The 18,327-nt window shown below is 38.2% G+C and overlaps 1 protein-coding gene across 1 annotated transcript in view; it reads left to right on the top strand.

The window, feature by feature from the left end:
- LOC149279543 (microtubule cross-linking factor 1-like) overlaps positions 1-12,209 on the top strand; it is a 55,128-nt gene extending 42,919 nt beyond the window's left edge. The window contains exons 10-15 of the mRNA XM_089501055.1: positions 1,222-1,389; positions 5,049-5,300; positions 6,562-6,858; positions 7,463-7,491; positions 7,961-9,482; positions 12,015-12,209. Of these exons, the coding sequence (XP_089357181.1) occupies positions 1,222-1,389; positions 5,049-5,300; positions 6,562-6,858; positions 7,463-7,491; positions 7,961-9,482; positions 12,015-12,209 (2,463 nt within the window). The remainder of the gene's footprint in view (positions 1-1,221; positions 1,390-5,048; positions 5,301-6,561; positions 6,859-7,462; positions 7,492-7,960; positions 9,483-12,014) is intronic.
- The last annotated feature ends 6,118 nt before the right edge of the window (positions 12,210-18,327 follow it).

An 18,327-nucleotide genomic window follows, 5' to 3' on the forward strand; every position in this document is an offset into this window, starting at 1 on the left:
CAATTTAGAACCAATTCTCTATGCATTGCCCCCGTTTGTGCTTAGCAATAGAGGGAAGTATTTGTGCTATTTAGATCAATGAAACTTTTAAAAGCTTTTCATTGATGCCAAGCCAGATACAAACACCCATTCAGTGTAGATTATCGGAATGACAGTGATTGTACCGCCGCTGGCTTGACTCAGCAGATGAAAGTGCTGATCTCTGCAAGACTTATCTATATAATGGCCTAGCTCAATAATATACACTTCTCTATGAGCCATTGTTATCTCCCATGATAAAGTAGCTTCAGAGAGGAAAAAAAGTGTGTCTCTGTTTCATAGTATATCCAAGTGATCACATGTTCATTCCGTGCGCAAGAAAAATAAATCTTTTTTCAATGTTTTATTTTTGGTACATTTTAGTTGGTTTGTTGGTGAAATGTTTTTCTTCGTATGTCGTTATTCAAATATTAGTAAAAGTGGGATTATTAACCATTGTACTCATGCTGCCAGGTAAAGGGAATTCAAATACCTAAAGCATCGATGTAAAGTGGGATTTCAACCAATAATTCTTTTTCTCCAGTCTGTAATTGATTTTAACCTAAAGGTGAAGCATCCTTGGCATGGATGAAGAACATGTAAAAATAAATTAGCTACTGATTGGTCTGTGCTTGGGACACATCATTTCTAATAGAAGAACGACATGAAAGCATAGCCTTGTGTCTTTATAAATGTGGATTCATTCATGGAGAATATTGGTACTTTACTCTCCTGTCTAATCTGCCATATGCTTAAATAAGTACACAACATAGGTTTTTCCAGAAGTTATGCTGTAGAGAGAGAATAATTGGTTTTGCTGGTTTGGGTAGCAGCGAATGAAGGGCTATCGTCAACTGAACTGGAATGAGATTAATTTTGCTACAATGAATGAAACAGTAGCTGGAGTGTGCAATTAACTATCTATACTGTCATATGCCATAAAGAGTGAAAAGGGAAGACGATTCTTCTCTATATTCTAGCTGCAATATGGTATATCTGTAATGATAAACTGCCAGATGTATTGTTCTGTTGTGTATTCACTAAAAATGAGAGTTTGTGACATCTTCAACAAAAATACTATGTGTAAATAATTCCTGTCTACCTGCCTGGCTTTTCTCATAGTAGTCGTATTACACAAGTATCAGCTTTCTTTTAGGAGAGTGTGTTGTTTTTGCTGATTATCGTTAATATCATATTTTCCAGGCAAGTGAAAACCGGCTGCTCCTGGCTGCATTTAAGGGCTTATTGGATGATTTCCGATCTGAGTTGCGGAATGAGGAGAGAGAGAAACATGAGATTCAGCAGCACTATGCAGATGACAGGGCGACCTGGGAAGTGGAGGAGACGACCCTCAGATGTCAACTGGAGCAGGTAGAGAGCAGAGAGCTGGGAGAGTTCTAGGAGTTACTTTAAAGGGACATATCTTTTAATTTAGGATTCCTTAAAGCCCCAGCATTAGTTATTATAACAGTGTTTCTTCATTAATATGGATTTCACTTGTATGTTTTCACATATAATTTCACAGTAAATCTGACCTAACACCCATTGTACAGTTCTGTATGGTATGATGGAGTTATATGAATCAGTAAATAATAACTAACACAAACAAATGGAAGCAGTTGTGTCTACACTTATTGACCTCCATTAAAACCTCTAGATCATCACAATCGAAACGTGTACTGTGAATCTTCTATTTTAACAGAAAATACATTTTTAAGTTAGATGATTAGGCCATTTAGTAAATAAGAAAACAAAAAAGAATGGAAGAGACAAAACTGCTCGGGCAACGTATATCTTAATTGCTATTCATCAGACAGAACTAAACCCTTAGTAAGATTGATTTTGGTGAAATATAATGTGGGATACAGAATACACCTTTACACTGCACAGCTGGTTAGAAAATCTTGCATTTGTCACGTGTACCCATGAAGCACAGAAGGCTTTGAAGTTGAAGACACTTTGCATGCCCATACTGACACACGCACACATTGGAAAGATTATCTATAGAGGACTAGATTAAACTGAGATTACACTGGCGATTAACCTCATTCTTCAGCATCAAACTTAAGTATGTTCTAATATATAAATCCTTTTCAGTAATCAGAAGCAAAGATACGTCCCATCATTTTTCTGAAATGTCCTGTTTTATTTGCAGGGCAAGTCTTTTCTTTTTTTTATACCCTGATTCAGGGAAGGGCTTACCACGTTCAGCCCAAAAGGCAAACCAGTCCAAATAATATGTTAATGGTAAAATTTAAAATACAGCAGTCTCACTGCATGCCATCCGGTCCTATTCAAAACACATTCACCCACAGGAGCTGGGTAGAAATCCCAGTGATGGTCAGCGGTGTATTATGGCTGAGCGATGCCCCAGGACAGAGCACCCGACACCCCTAACCACTTACCCCTGCAGCCATTGCCTCCATAGTTTTGACTGGACCAATTACAAGGGAGATCTCTGTCCTCCACAACTGGCCAATCAGCAGCACGTAAAAAAAATGTGATCTACAAGCTAGTGACAAACATGATCTTATTTACTGAACATAGATGCAGTACAAATGTTTATGCATATGATGTGACAATTACAAAGGAAATGTAATGTGCGCATGATTATAGACATTACAAGCTGTTATATTTTAGGTTATTTCCCATGTGCTTTCTGAACGCCACCCAATGGAAAGACTGATGTCTAGTCTAGTAAGCATGAGTCAGGCTGGGAAAAACATTGTGGGCAGGATGGGAAGTGATGAACGGCCGTCTTTGAACATTCAGCCATGTGTTGCTGCCCCTTAACCCATAGGCATATGTTTTCCTAGTGTCTCTATGCATGGCATGTACTCTACACCAGTGCCCCTCAACCCTCTCCTTAAGGCGCACCTAACAGTCCCGGATCTAGGTATTACTCAGGTGTGTCTAAGGTGTTTAAAGTATTTTTGTTTTTAATTTTTCAACACCTTAGACACACCTGAGTAAAACCTAAACCCTGGACTGGGTGTGCCTTGAGGAGAGGGTTGAGGAGCACTGGTGTACACCCCGTCACACCTCACATCATGCATTTGGATCGCTCTTTGACCATGGCGTCCAGTGTGCAATGCTAGATTAATAGATCCAAAAGTTATCTTTTCCGTATTAAAGTATTGTACCGTATTTGTCATACCTCTTGTAGGTCACTTACTATTCACACGTTCCACCTTAGAAGAAAGTGAACAGGAAGCGATTACGATTGCCATTAGTCACCATTTTATTGCACGCAGGAAAATTGACTAGTGAGATCATTGGGTAGTCTGGCGCGGTGCCATGTTTTTGCAGACAGAGGATACCAGCTGATAAGATGTTTGGTTTACAAATCAATTTCTATCTTTCCTTTAGCGTGAGCTCATATTTCCTTTGGCTCGCGGTGTGTAACATCAATATTCATTCTTTTTTCCATTTATAAGAGGAGAGCTATTTATGTGCCAGGAGTATTAGTGTCATATTTTCTATGCCTGTAAACGTTACCATAATTGAAAACATTTTGGTTATTAAATGAGCAGTTCCACGGATTAAAAAAAGAATTGATTGCCCCTTGTTCGGTTTAGATGTTAAGAATGGTGGTAATAATCAGTATTTCAGAAGAAGGTTAATACAGGAGAAATATCACTGTTTTATGGTTTCTGGCAGAGGATTCCTTCTTTTGTACTAGAAACCTGTATACACTAAATTGCACAGATGCGCTATTAAAATACAATTATGGCTGTTTTAAAATACCCAATGACATTGTTAGCTGCCATTATTTGACTCATGATACTTAATGGGGCTGTTGTGTTATTAAAGGATTAAACTCACATTAATGTGGCTATTTTCTGATATTACATGCGTGTTCATAATAGAATAATTGATAATTGTCTGAAAAGTTGAGTGAGATGACATCACTCTATTAGCTCGTCTTCCTTTGTGGAAGGAGGTTGAACAATAACACACTGTCCCAACCGCTAATGCTGGTAATGGTTACAGGGCGCTACATAGGTAAGAACTTGCTTTGCCCCTTTAAAGCCAAAGAGCTAAAAATAAGGTTGTTTAGGATAATGACAGGGGCCCAATTTAATGAACGGCGTCCCCATTTCAGGCTAGACACGAGCACAATGATGTTATTGAAAAGCCAAGTTGAAGAATGCAAGTCTGACTAGTGGCCCAGTTTGTCTCCATCATTCCTATGATTCCTGTGTTTTTCGAGACCATTTAAACTTAACAAAATGTCTTAAGCTCTACGTAAATTGTTGGCGCTATATAAATAAAAAATAATAATTATAATAGATCAATGACCAGTGAAATCTGTGCTGATGATGATCAATGGAGTGAAACCCAGACCAAAGGTGGGATTTTCCCCAAATTCTTCTAACAAAGGAATTCCTTGTATGAATTATCAGAAAACACAAAACCATTTTCTAAAGTATTTTAACTACACACTGTCTTTTGGGGTAATGATATCATTCTGTGGGCGGAAACAGAAAAAAGCATTGTTTGTATGTACAGTTTCATTTCAATTGCCCTTTATTGTGAGTAAAATGTGTATTCTGGAACAAAAATTATATTATGTGATTTATAACTGTATGTCCTGCAAATAATAACTCTGGTAGAGGCTAGCTCTGTAAGAGGTCCAGGCTAGCTTAATGGTATAGCATGTATTGGTGTTGGTTAAATTGGTCTGGGTGTAGTTATTAACAGATCTAGATAGATGTGATGTGTATTAAAATGCTAACTAAGATGCTGCCTTTTTAAAATGGTTTCCGATTTAAAATACCTCCATGAAAGGCAAAGCTGGACACAGTAATGAAAACTTTATCCCATATTTCATAAGGTGTGTAAATAAATGTAACATATTAATAGTGATGATTTCCACAGCCAATGAAATATGGAAGCTAAATGATCCATTTACATGCATCCTGCGATTAGCTGATACCTATGTGTGTTTCTCTTTTTTGAGACATGGTGTTTCCATAATATACAAAACTTGCTTGTATTGACATTGTTTCCTTTACATTTTTCTTTAGTATGAAGCAAGGAAGCAAAAAGTCCCAGTAGAAACAGGCCTCGCCGATTTAAGATCATCATTCAAGCAGGAGCGGGATGAGCACAAGAAGCTGCTTGCCGAGAGTCACGGTCTGGTAATAGGTCTGCGGAGGCAGGTTCAGCAATCTGAGAAGAGCTGGTGCAGGGAGAGGGCAGAGCTAGTGGATCGCTATGACCGGGACCGCCGGGACTGGGAAAGGCAGAGTAGAGACTTCCAGAGGAACATAGAACAGGTAAGAACATTTCTACCATTCACTAAACATGAATAATTCTGTGATATTCATAATGAACAGTAGCATATTTTAAACTGAAATGTCTATGGGAGAGAATCCTCATCAGAAGAGTTGTGTGAAAACATTCCGCCATCTCCAATAACCGATTATGTTTCCATAGACGACTTCCAGCCCACCTATACGTCACTTGACCCCCTGTGGCATCACGAGTATGCAACATTAGGAAACATCATCTACTCCATAAACTCAGAAGATAGCAAACGGCTATCCACACTTTTTCAGGCTCTTCAGTGCTTCAGCCGTTGCACAGGGTGGTTTACTAGCCTGAACCTGGATTATGGCGTTGGGGTTTTACTTGAAGATCTAATCAAAATGATTACTATCCAGTTACACAACAAAAAAGTTGAAATCCTTCAATAGAAAGAATCCCTAGTGTGAAAACTAAAATCTCAGTGGCTATGTCAGGGTACCTACCTGTGGCCATGTCAGGGTACCAGTCTTTCACAATAAATCTGTGGCTGGACCCTGCTAACCGTTCAATAGGAGGGTACCATTATACCAATTAAAAATTTCCCTATGCGTTTCACCATGATGGCTAATCACTAATATCCAGAAGAAAAAAGTTACATCAGTGTTCAACTATTTACTAGTGAGGACTAATTGACCTTGAAAATAATAGGCAACAAGACTACCAATCCATGATACTAAAATGATGAATAATGTTTTTTCACTTGCCTTCCTAGGCCTTGTCCATACCGATGTAACAAAAATGTCATTGAAAATGTATCAATAAAAATTTGTGAATAACTGTTGCTATAACACTTGTAATTTTCTGCACAATATTTCATTTGGATGAATATCAAAGATGTTACAGTTAGAAACTAAACACAGAATCTGACTTCATCAAAGAATAGCAGATGCTACAAACCAGAAATATGGTGTCATTGCTTTACAAAACATTGTGTACAGTGTAAAACTCTGTGTTGTCAACCAATTTTAAGAAATAAAATCCATCCATTAAATGTCTGTATGAAGGAGTGAGGCAAGGTATTACACACAGTGGTAGCCATAGTAGTCTTGAATGAGAAAAAGCTATGAATAAGGACAAGCTTGGCAAACAAATGCAAATCATCATATCTCTAAATGTGGAATTTCTGGCTTGTTTAAAATTTGATATGGTTCATTATTTTATTAGCTATTTTTAACTGGCCCCATTAAAAAAAACTGTGTTTATGATGCCATTCGTTTTACCTCATTACAGCTCCAAAAAGAAGTAGGTACCCGAAGAGCAGAAAAGTTCACGGTAGAAGAAAAAGAGGGTGATATGAAACCGTTTTTAACCAAAGGCAACCTGGACGTTCCTCATGTGCTTGGAGCCAGATCCTTTTCTGAGTCTGATGATATGCCGTTCGAGGAGGATTTATTGCCCAAACTGAGGGGATCTGACCGTTGTTCTGGATCTGAAAACCTGTTTCTTGATGCCCTGTCGCTGGACTCTGCAGATGAAGCAGAGATACCTCAGCCACACAGACTGGAGCGGAACAAGTTCTCAGCAGAGGTAAGATCTTTTCATTTGCTGCAAAGTTCTAACATGGATTGTAGATGTATCAGAACGTGTTGTAATCCGTAAAGGCATGTTACTGAGTGTAAGGTCACAATTTAGGATGTAACCTTTTTATGAGGTCAGCTAGTCATGTCCACAAATCATATGCTTTTTGACTAGACTCAAAACATGCATGTCATGTGACATTCTCTAGTAAGTGGTGGCCAATACAAAACTTCTTGACCTCGCAGACATCGTGGCCTATAGTAGGTACCACTTTTATTTTGAAGATGTTTGGACTTCAGACATTTCAGACAATTAACCATGAACATGCGTATTTCTATACGTGGAAAAATACATTGAGTGACATAGAAGAAAGACTTTATTTTACTTTGTGATGTTATTGGCAATATATCACATTATTGAACCCATCTGGTAAACATTTTTCACTGACTTTTCAAATGTGTTAAATTCAAGTCCTTTATCACATTTTATCCTTTATCGTAGATGTTTCATTACATGAACCTTAACATCTACTTAAAGCAAAAACTGCATAGCAGTTCTGTTGTCTCTTTTATATAATATATCTATGTAACAATGTTTTGTATTATTATTGTAGGAAGAGGTGCAAAAGGGAGGCCTGCAGAGGTAAGTACTTTATAATGAAAAAGCATGTGCAACTAATATTTAGTTCTGTACTAGAAAACATTTCTCTTTCCTGTAATTCCTGCCCTCGCTACCTCTGCCAAAACCAGCAAATTTATTGTTATGTACACTTACTGCACATGCTCAGTAGCACTCCCATTGGAGTCAATTAAGCAGCAGCCAATCGCATGTATGCTACTAAAGCATCATTGGTCTGATAGCTTTCATATGATTTGTTGATGCCACGCCCACTGATTTCAGTATGCAGGAAGAATACTGGGATATGTTCCCTGCTTCCAGTAAAGGCGACTGGGACAGAATACTCACTTTCTACTTCCAGTAACCTAAGAATGCCTGCAACACTGCATGCAGTAAGATGTATTGGAGTCTGTGCAACATAGACTCCAACATCACTTAACAAAAGAATAGGTCTAGAGTCCAAACCAGTAACTACTCCTTTTTCACTCTATAGGGTAATGTCTGTTTCTTCCATGTCTGAATTCCATCGTTTAATGGAGAGTTCTCCTTTTCTTCCGGAAAAGAACTCAGATTTTGTTAGTGACAAGGATGAACTATCTCCACCTCTGTCACCTGATGACCTGAAATATATTGAAGAGTTTAACAAGAATTGGGATTACGGTAATGCAGGCCAAAGTGATAGGATAGCTGGCATCTGCAGAGCAGCAAATGGCAAGTTGGAAGCGGGTTTGGCTACTGAGACATTCCAGTCACCGTCATGGTTCCTCACAACAAGTGTTACTATGACGACCAATACAATGACCAATCCAGAACATTGCCCAAAACAGTCTCCTAGAAACCACACAGTAGCAGAAAGAATGGGAGTCAGGGTCTTCCATAGCCCGCCCATGGTCCGTAGGTTTGATAACTCAGCTATTAATGGCAATGAAGAGACTAAACCTGCAGATCAAGATGTACCGTTTTCTGTGACCAAACCCAAAGGGAATGTTCCAGAAGCAAAATGTGGTTCTGCAGAGGCATTTGGGAAGTGGCCTTGTGATGTCAATAAACACCACAAAGACTTTATGGAAAGCGGTTTAAACCTCATAGACCGTCCGGTTTGCACTACAGTAGGATTTGCTTCTCCTCTGCACACGATAGCGTTGTCAAGAAATATGAGCGATGACATGAAAGAAGTTGCCAACTCTGTTAGAAATGCAATTCGAACAAACTCTGCAGACCCTCAGTTTAAAGACATTGCGTGTCAAACAAACGGTTTGAGGAACACAGGAACGCAAACCATGCAAACAATTAGTGTCGGCTTGCAGACGGAGGCTTTACGAGGCATCACCGGCAGTCCACACAAGTGTCTGACTCCTAAGGGAGGGTCTACTCCCATATGCTCACCTTCACGTAGCTTAAGGAGTAGGCAGCTGGCTCCAGCCATTGAAAAGGTTCAGGCTAAGTTTGAACGCAGCTGCTGTTCACCTAAATATGGTTCTCCAAAGCTACCGAAGAAAACCCTGCCAAAAACAGATCAGCCAAGTAACCGTGCTGCATCGGGTACCCCTCAGAAAGGTTTTAATGAATCGGCATGGGCTAGGTCAACCACAACAAGAGAGAGTCCTGTCCACACCACTATTAATGATGGTCTTTCTAGCCTATTTAATATTATTGACCATAGCCCGGTAAATTGTGATCATCTGAACAAGCTTTCCAGGCCAAGTAGCAGATCTCGATCTGCAGAACCCAGGTCTGAATTTGGGAATGTGCCAGAAATGTACATGGATGTTAGAGGGAGATCACCTAGCCCTGTCCGCATAACGATGGAGCTAGAAAGGGAACAAAATACTGATATCAGCACTAGCAGACAAGACCTCTCCACTCCACCAGGCTATTCCCTGTCAGAAAACGTTGCCAAAATTCTTAGCAAGAAACTGATAGAAGATCAAAAGCAATCTCCACACAGCCCATCCAGGGTCTACAGAGACCACACAGCTGCAGAAATTCTTAAAGCAGAACTGGGATCCGTTGAGGTAAGAGTTACTTGAGATGCATTTTGGGGCACTATTTCTTTCAATGGTATTTTATTATAGAAATTAATTTTCATATATTTGCGGCAGTCTGAAAATGCTCTATATATAAGCACATTCGCACGAGAGCAGTTGATCTTGTGGTTACCTTACTATTGTACAGCTGCTCTGTTCTACAGGAAAAGTAGAAGAGTAAAACAAGTGAAATTAATACACAAAAACATAGCAAGTGTGAATGAGAGTGTGAAAGGGCATGAGACAGTAAATGAGGGTGAATGACGACACATTTTGTTTCAGAATGTAAAAAGCACCCCCCTCCCTGATTTTTCTCCGAAACGAATAGACTGGAAATGAATTGACCACTAGCAAAGAAATTTGTCCGAATAATTTTTAGTCCATTTTTTAATGTTACTTGTAGTTTGTCATAACACTGTGACAATTTCCCGTTGCCCACAATTGCTGTGATTTAATGACAGGAAAAAGTTGTCTTTCAAGATTTTTTACTAAAATATCTTTTACTTTCAAGTTTTGCTATTGTTGTCACTGTTATAATAGATCGTGGTAAGTAACCTCTGAGATGTCCTGATAATATGCGGAAACGGCACGCTTCTGCAATGGTATCTAATAATGATTATTTTCTTTTTAATTTCCTTTCTATCTATTTGCTTTCTTTCTGTCTATCCTGTCTAGAACCAAACTGTCTTACTAACTGCCCCCTGGGGACTCTAACTCTGATTGCTTCACTGCTGTAAGTTTCTTTTATATCTTTTTTTCTGCTTAATGTCTGGCAACAATGCTTTTCTGTTTATCAGATTTACCGACGTATGAACCGAACAAAAAAAAAACTGATTTGGACAGATGGAGCCTGCTCATGTCGCCCAGTGACTTCCTCGCTGCATGCTCACCCCATTACTTTATAAGTCTTTGCTATAAATATAGATACCATCCATCCGTTGGCTAAATATAGGTGGAGCTTCAGACTAAAATAAGTCTTTATATTACCCCTGGAGCGAAAACAGAGCATTTATCTTAAAGGAACGGAATACCATAAATATTTATTGGCTTCCACAGGAAGATCTTTTTATATGCAGCTTATTAATATTTTTGCAAACATACCCATGTCTCAATTTTGAATGTACAGAGCCAGGTCATGCCTAAGGCAACCTAGATGCCTGCTTAGGGTCCAAGGTGATTAGGAGGCAGGGACGATTACCTTGATTTTTACTATGAAACACATATGGCTATGAGAGCTGTTAATGCTTAGTGTATTAAATGGCCACAAACCAATCATATACTAATATATATTTCTAGGTTCCATCTATGTTAATAGATACGTCTAAATCGAATTGAGGTTTAGTCTTTGCTGCCCCGCATAGGGGTGTAGGGTTATGAAACCAATGCAATAATACAGTATAATCTATGGATTTATGAGTATGGAAGGGGAGGCCAACAGGATGATCCTCTTACGCTAGCCAGCCGCTTTGATTATTATCTGTCTGTTTTCCTTTTTCTATGCTTTTTGCTTTGTTTTCATTAATGTGCTTTCTACGTGTTACGTCCCTTCACTCCTTTTCTCCAGGTCTCTCATTTTGTCTTTCTTTCTCAACTCATGTACAGTGTTCGGTCCTACCATGTCTTCTATACTTCATATTTATGTGGGTTCCTGTAATGATGTGCCATTTTCTATGCATTTCCTTCCATACCTACACAAGAGAAAAACCTTTTTTCCAATAATACTGGTGTATAAAACCACCTTCCTTGCTGGAATACATTAATTCATTGGTTAAATAGAACATTTAGTGAGCTAACTCTTATCCATTCTCTCAGCATCGCCGCACTTAGATTGTAATTATCTAAATATGAAGATGGTGGGCCTGGTCTAATCATTAAATATCCCTGGCTTTATATGTGGCCTGTTTGAGAAAAACAGACATAAAGTAACACTGATAAACTTTCTATACATTTCTTATCATCTGTGTTTTTACTGCCGTTAGTTCATATCCACAAAATCACTGGCTTGGTATTTATATATTTTTTTAGGAAGCAAATTACAACCATTTGTGTTTCTCCACTAAATTTCTGTCTTGCGGTGCAAAGAGTCATGACATGAGAAGAGCAGGAGGTCCTCTGTTGCTTTCATCTTCTAAACCATTCTTTGGCTGCTAGTTCTTGAGTGCCAGCCACATCATCCAAGCCATAAAAGTGCATGCCACATTTATTGTTTTCAATTCTGAACATTAATACATTTAATAACTGGATTTAACATCAGACACATTCATGTTTCCAATACATTTGGTGTCCATATTCTCCCATTTATTTTCTTGTTTGATTTCTGGTGTGATTTGCATTTGGTGGGGTTAACCTCTTGTTTTTGTCACTCAACATTTTTTTTATCATAAATTGTTCTTGCTCTTTTTATTTTGTTTAATTAGATCATCATATTTAGGTTGCTTGTCTGAAATGAAGGGTAATTCTTAAAGTCTGGATTACATTGTGGGGTAATCACTTTTTTTATTTTTTTTTTTTACCGCAAAGGAACTGCCTTGTTCTGAGTTAGCTCCGTCCTTAGAATCCAGCTTCTCCAGACCAGAGAGACCAGCGAACCGACGCCTGCCTTCCAGATGGGCTTCTCATTCCCCCACTGCCTCCCGGGCTCCATCCAGTAGCAATCTGAATGTTGCTGACGAGCAGGGAAACGAGCAAACACAAGCGGACGATATAGAAGATTGACGCCACCTTGCATGAATAATCAAATGTGCGACTTAGTGTGCTTAACATCAGATTCAAAAGATGTCAGTCTCTGACCACTGGGACGTGTTGTATTTTCCAGGCTGCGGAATGCTCTGTGCAATTACTGAATGTTCAACCTGTGGAACATGTGGTTGTTTTTCAAGAATGGAACATCTTATGTGCCTGTATGAGATAACCATACGTTATGTCTCCATCATTTCAAGAAGAAGTTAATGTAAAGCGATCATTAAGACAACATATAAGAAAATGAATGCTTTCTTACCCTCAGTGTTGACTGCCTTTTTTGATTTTTTTATTATTGCTCCCCCAACTTTTTATTTTCATCATGTTTTTTTTTAACTATCCATCCATTGTTGGTTTTTTTTAATGATTTCTACTCTTAACGTCCGACTGTTCATAGAATGATTATTTTTGAAGGCGCTTCATCTCGTCTGAAGCTGTAATGAAAGAAGAAGCATTCTATAAACAGAAAAGAGATGTATTTTATTGACTTAAAGTATCGACAAAATAAATAAATGTCTTATCAAGTTGGCTGTATGCAAAAAAAAGAATAAAACTGATGATGTCACTTGATAGCAGATGCGGGCACTTTAGTGCATGTACATAGTTGTGCTGTAACGAACCATCGTTCATGAGAATGAATCTGTGTTTTACTGTAGTACTCTTGTGATTTATGTACTGTAAGTTTATCGTTAGTTTACTTGCACTGATTACACAGGAAATTTTTAAAAAATTGACGTTCACCAGCTATGTATCTACAAGTCTCTGTGATGTTTCATGGAAAAGCCAAGGCATAATGAAATGTAACGGATTATGCTGGGAAGTACATACAAGGCTGTCCTTCACTATTAAAGCCCTGTTGAGATGTATGAGTCTTTCTTTGTTCTTGTTGGACCCCAAATGCCTCTGTCCCTCTATTCTTATTTTATTCAGCACCTAGAAAATAAATCCAGAGCAGCACAATGAGAACTTCTAATTGGTTGGTTCCTTAGCCAATCAAAGTATAGATCTCCGCAGAAATGGTTGGATTTTAAATGAAACTCCCGTTACTCTCAGGCAAATCGGGCTTGTAGTCTACGATTGTGTGTTACTGTATAAGCTACAGGTTATTTCATGGATACATTGATAAATTTTTTTTACATAATTGTCCTTCTAAATGACATGTCTAAAGATAAGGTAATAATAGAAATCCGGAGTTGATTCATTTAAGTGAAGCTTTCTGCACAAGTCTGATTCTAATGAGATTTGCCAGCTCGCTAGAAGCCATAAGCTGGTTAGTGTAATAACATTACATGAACCTATTCAAAAAAAAAATTTTGGCGAGATTTTAGGATTTTATTTGTCGTGTCTTATCCGATTAAACTGAGTTCCATGCAGAACTGATGAATGCAAATCCTACCAACGTCTCCCCAATCCCTGCATATACAATGAGCCTTGCCTTGTCCGAGAGTTAAGTGCTGAATCCCACCTAACCGCTGAGAATAATGCTCTGCATAAATACATGTGCACCCCCAAAGATTTTACACTATGTGTACGAATTTTGTTTTTCTACAATCAGATCTTCCAATGCCAAGGGTATCGTGAGGACGGACTTTGTTGTAGCCCTTCTAAACACATCTTGTACTCACCTTCTCCACTGTAATAGCGCTACAAAACCTGCTAGTGCTCCATAAATAAAATGTAGTGGAACATCCCACCCCTTTATACTTGTCCAAACGTATCAGAGGGTTTGTCGTGTTGTGCGTGTGTGTTGTTGATTTTTGATGTGATGTCACGTATTTTGCGCTGGAAATACCACAGTTGAGGCAGGTCCCCTATGACGTGGCTTTTTGCTGGGAGGACTGTGCCTTCTGTCCTCCAGCGTTCCCGGGAGAGAAGGGGCTACATATCCCCATGTTGGGGGGGAGATTAGGAATCCAGTTTTCATTGTGGCCCTACCACGCTTGGAGCAGCTTTCACCTGGGGGGGGGGCATGAGATAACACAGGCTTCTGGGGGAGGGGGGAAATAAAAAGAAAAATTCAGAGGGTGACATATATTATACTGTATATTATATAGCTATTGTATCAAGAATTATTTCTGCTGATGTACCAAGGTGTCGCCTGCTAATTTTCTGCCTAACAATAGTACAAGGTCAGTCGCCTGTAGCGTTAGACATGATCTAAGAGCCGGTTATGGTGGATTTCACCTAAATATCCAGCAAATATTTGCAGAGGAGTGGAGGTGAGTGGGGACGGAAGTGCGTTAGTCACACACACCATTACTTCATCTGATAAAACAATCCTTTCTGTGTTGTTTTACGCCATCTATGCAGAGATTTAAACATATGTGCAAGACTACAGTGGGTCTGGGTGACTCCTTCCTGCTGGTGACATTACCCAAAAATATATGCTTTGTACGTTCCTTATAATGGACTAGGGTGTATTATTAGGTCAGATTTCATTGTCTAAGACTGGGAGTTAGCAGAGAAAATACTCCCCCTTCAGGAAATTTTCAGTAGAATCAAGGTTTAATTTTTAGATCATATCAGGGAGCAGACGTAGTCGTGTTAATTACAGCTCCTGCTCCTACGTTTCAGGGCAGGATGCTCTCTTATGTAGACGCACGGAGGAGAACGTGGGGCATCTGCCACCTAGACTGCTCGGAATTAAAGATTCTGGGTCACTTCCTCAAGGTTCGTGTGTTTTACTTGCAATTGCACACACGGCCACTAGGCTGACTAGAGAGACGGGATGTTTAATTGTTCCCTATTTTAATGCATTCTCTTTCTGATTATGTGTTTCAGACCACCATGGAATGATACATATTTGGCATGGTTTTATTCCACATTTGTTGGTGGCTGCTTTATTTTTGAGCCACCTGGCTGCAATTGCCCACTGTGTTTATGAATATTCACATGACCCGCTAAACAGTTTTTCACATCTCTTGGCCTATGTGTGGCAGACAATACTTTCTGCGGCCTATTATGTGACCCTTATTCATATTCGTTTATGTAGCTCAGCACAGTTGCTGGGGGTGAATATGCCAGCTGCTCAAGCTCACAACCTGTTTGTACCCTACTCATTGCTGCCGGTCTAACCCAACGATTCACCAAGTTCCACCGGGCTGGTGATCCAAAAGAAAGAAGCAAAATGAAAAAAAATCCTTCTTGACCCCAATATGGCAATTTGATTTATAACTAATCGCAACCTTATAACCAATTATTTCCCTGTATATTCTTCTTTATTAAAAACATTCAGCCCATATTTAAAGGCAACTGCATTTGAACCTCTATAGGTAAATGCAAAACACTGGAAAGGCAACCTAAAATAGCTTAAGATTCTAAATGAGGACTGTGGATTTGTTTCAACACAATCATGACGTGTACCTCATAGTTTACCAACAAAACAATTTTTTGTCGGCCTTCACAATCAGGAGTTTTCAAAAGCGAAACAGAACTGTTTCAGATCAAGAACTTTAAGAATATACAGTTCAAGTTAATATGATTTTCACTGTTTTAGCAGTGTTTTTAACAATATTAACTTACACGGAGGCTAAACAAGCTAAATATTTTAAAAAGCTGAACCAAGCATAGAGCCATAATATAAACCAAAATGCCAAGGACACGAAAGTTATAAATATAGATCATACAACATAATTAACAATAAACATGGCAAAACAACGTGTCCTAGATTGCGGTTTTCCACCACAGCCCAGAGAGGTATTTAATTTGTATAAATGCCTTCTAAGTAGGTCAGTGGCGCAGAATAAATGTGTTTTGAGTGGCCTGTTTTCTACATCTGAAGAGGAGACTTTGGAGGTGCCGAAAGCTTATGTAATGTTACGTCTTTCCCTGTGTTGGCTCATAAAAAGGGATTGGCTCATAAAAAGGGATTAGTTTAACACAGCATAGAATGGTCACTCTATAGTGACACCTAGTGGCCATCATAAGGTAATACCCACCAAAAATGTGAAAAACAAGCTAAAATAAAATTGGTAAACAAGAAAAATAATATTCACAGACCTAAGAAATGAAATTAAACTGATTTATCTTCCTGTAAAATATAATAAAAACACACAAAAAAATATTTTAATTATCTGATTAACTGAAACCTGTTTCACATTCGCTGTAATTGCTCAAATTCACTAATAACCGGATTTTATACAAACCTCTAAAATGCAGTCAGCACAAAAAAAGAACTTTTTTCATTCATATCCAAGTGGAAATAATTACTACAGAACCAAACGTACTGTAGTTTTTGTTCATCTTACTGTGTTTAGCACATCTTATTAATATCACACCAAGATGGTGCAGAATGTACCCCAAATATTTAAATCCCCTCTGCAGGGAAGTTAATTTATGCTTTAGGAAGGTCTATCCCTTCATTCTCCTTCACAAAGGGCTGAACTGGCCCTGTGCAATGCATGATATGTGACATGACTTTCAGAAAAACTCCCTGCATCAACTAGGTATTATGGCCATATCCGCCATTCTCGCAGGAGAAGCTTGATGGGATAAGAAAAAAATAAATAATACGTGAAAATATCACGGAAAGTCACTGAGCTGTTTTTCTACGGAGGTGGCTGCCTATGAGCTTGATTTTATACAACTACTGGCAATGGGTGGGATGGCTAGTTAGGAGGGTTGGCCACATAGCGTATATATATATATATATATATATATATATATATATATATATATATATCTAGGCAGATATGCATAAATAAGGCATACACAGTTTATATCGTACAGAAATAGCATGTTTATTAACTATTTTACATGATTTAGCTGGAAAGTGTTTCCAGAGAACAGGTAACCAAAGTCACCAAATCAACGACAACAAGAAAAAATGAGAAGATGAAATAAATTATAAAGGATTAAAGCTTGTGCTTCGAGATATACATTCTTTCTTATCTATAGGAAGATATATATGTTTTCAAGTACATTGTGAGTATGAATGTTGTGTGGAATCCACTCAATTCTTAGTGGTCACCAAGTAAAATACAATAGGTTTTCTTTCAAGAATATGGATCCGTCAAGAGACCTATGAGAAGCGTATGTAACTTCACATCTTTTTCTATGTTGACCCGATAAAAGGTATGAAGAATATGGAGCATTTTACAAGCAACATATTTACATTGAATGGGCCATGTAAAGGCCACTCCTGCTTGTCTATAGAAGGAGAGAAAGTTATGGCGGAAGAGTAAAAGAGCTGTACTAACAATTTTAGTAAAACGTGAATTTTTTTTCTGATCTATCTGCAGATGGATAAATGAACAATAACCTGGACGTAGTCTACTAGTAACATCATGTATAAAAACATATTATTTCTAAATGGCAGGAATCTGGATATTAAATCATGGTGAACAGTACTGCCCTCCAGCAGTATCTATCGCTGGGCTGTCTGGCATTTGTGAACATAAGGTGTGCGTTTTGCAGTTCAAGATAAAAATATATATTTGTATATGAAATGCCACCATGTTCACAAACATTACCTTCTAGCATCTGTGATGCCAGGATACTTCACTCGCATGACATTTCCTATAAACTATGTGCAAGACTGGAGGGTTAATAAAATATAAACATGGCTAATAAAATAAACTCATAAAACAACTTTGGTATAAAGTGACACCTATTACATTTTATCCAGGTAGTCTTTCAACCATATATTAGTAACAGTGTATATATATATATATATATATATATATATATATATATATATATATATATAAATATATATATATATATATATCATAAAATGAAGGTGCATTCCGATACTACTGCCTGTGTTTCAGTAATATTTTTCTGTATTTTTTGCTTATGCTGCTTATAATAAATTTTGCCACCCTGGACGATTTGTTTCGGGAGAAGGAAGCAGTGGCAGTTATCGATAAATGTGTTTTTCATATTAAATCTACCCATATAATATAAATCACGCCACAGCTTGAATATGATGCCCTCAACATATTAAATCTGATACAAGCCAGCAAGAGTATTTATCGTAAAATGATTACTTTTACAGTCACATTAATATAGTATACCATTCTCATTTGAACCCTTGCACAATAGATACGATGCTATGGCCACGATGCTATGCGACACACAGACCGTTTTAAAA

The sequence above is a fragment of the Sceloporus occidentalis genome, unplaced genomic scaffold (genome assembly GCF_023333645.1).
Source record: "Sceloporus occidentalis isolate IW3139 unplaced genomic scaffold, rSceOcc1.0.p SCAF_162, whole genome shotgun sequence".
Taxonomy (NCBI): domain Eukaryota; kingdom Metazoa; phylum Chordata; class Lepidosauria; order Squamata; family Phrynosomatidae; genus Sceloporus; species Sceloporus occidentalis.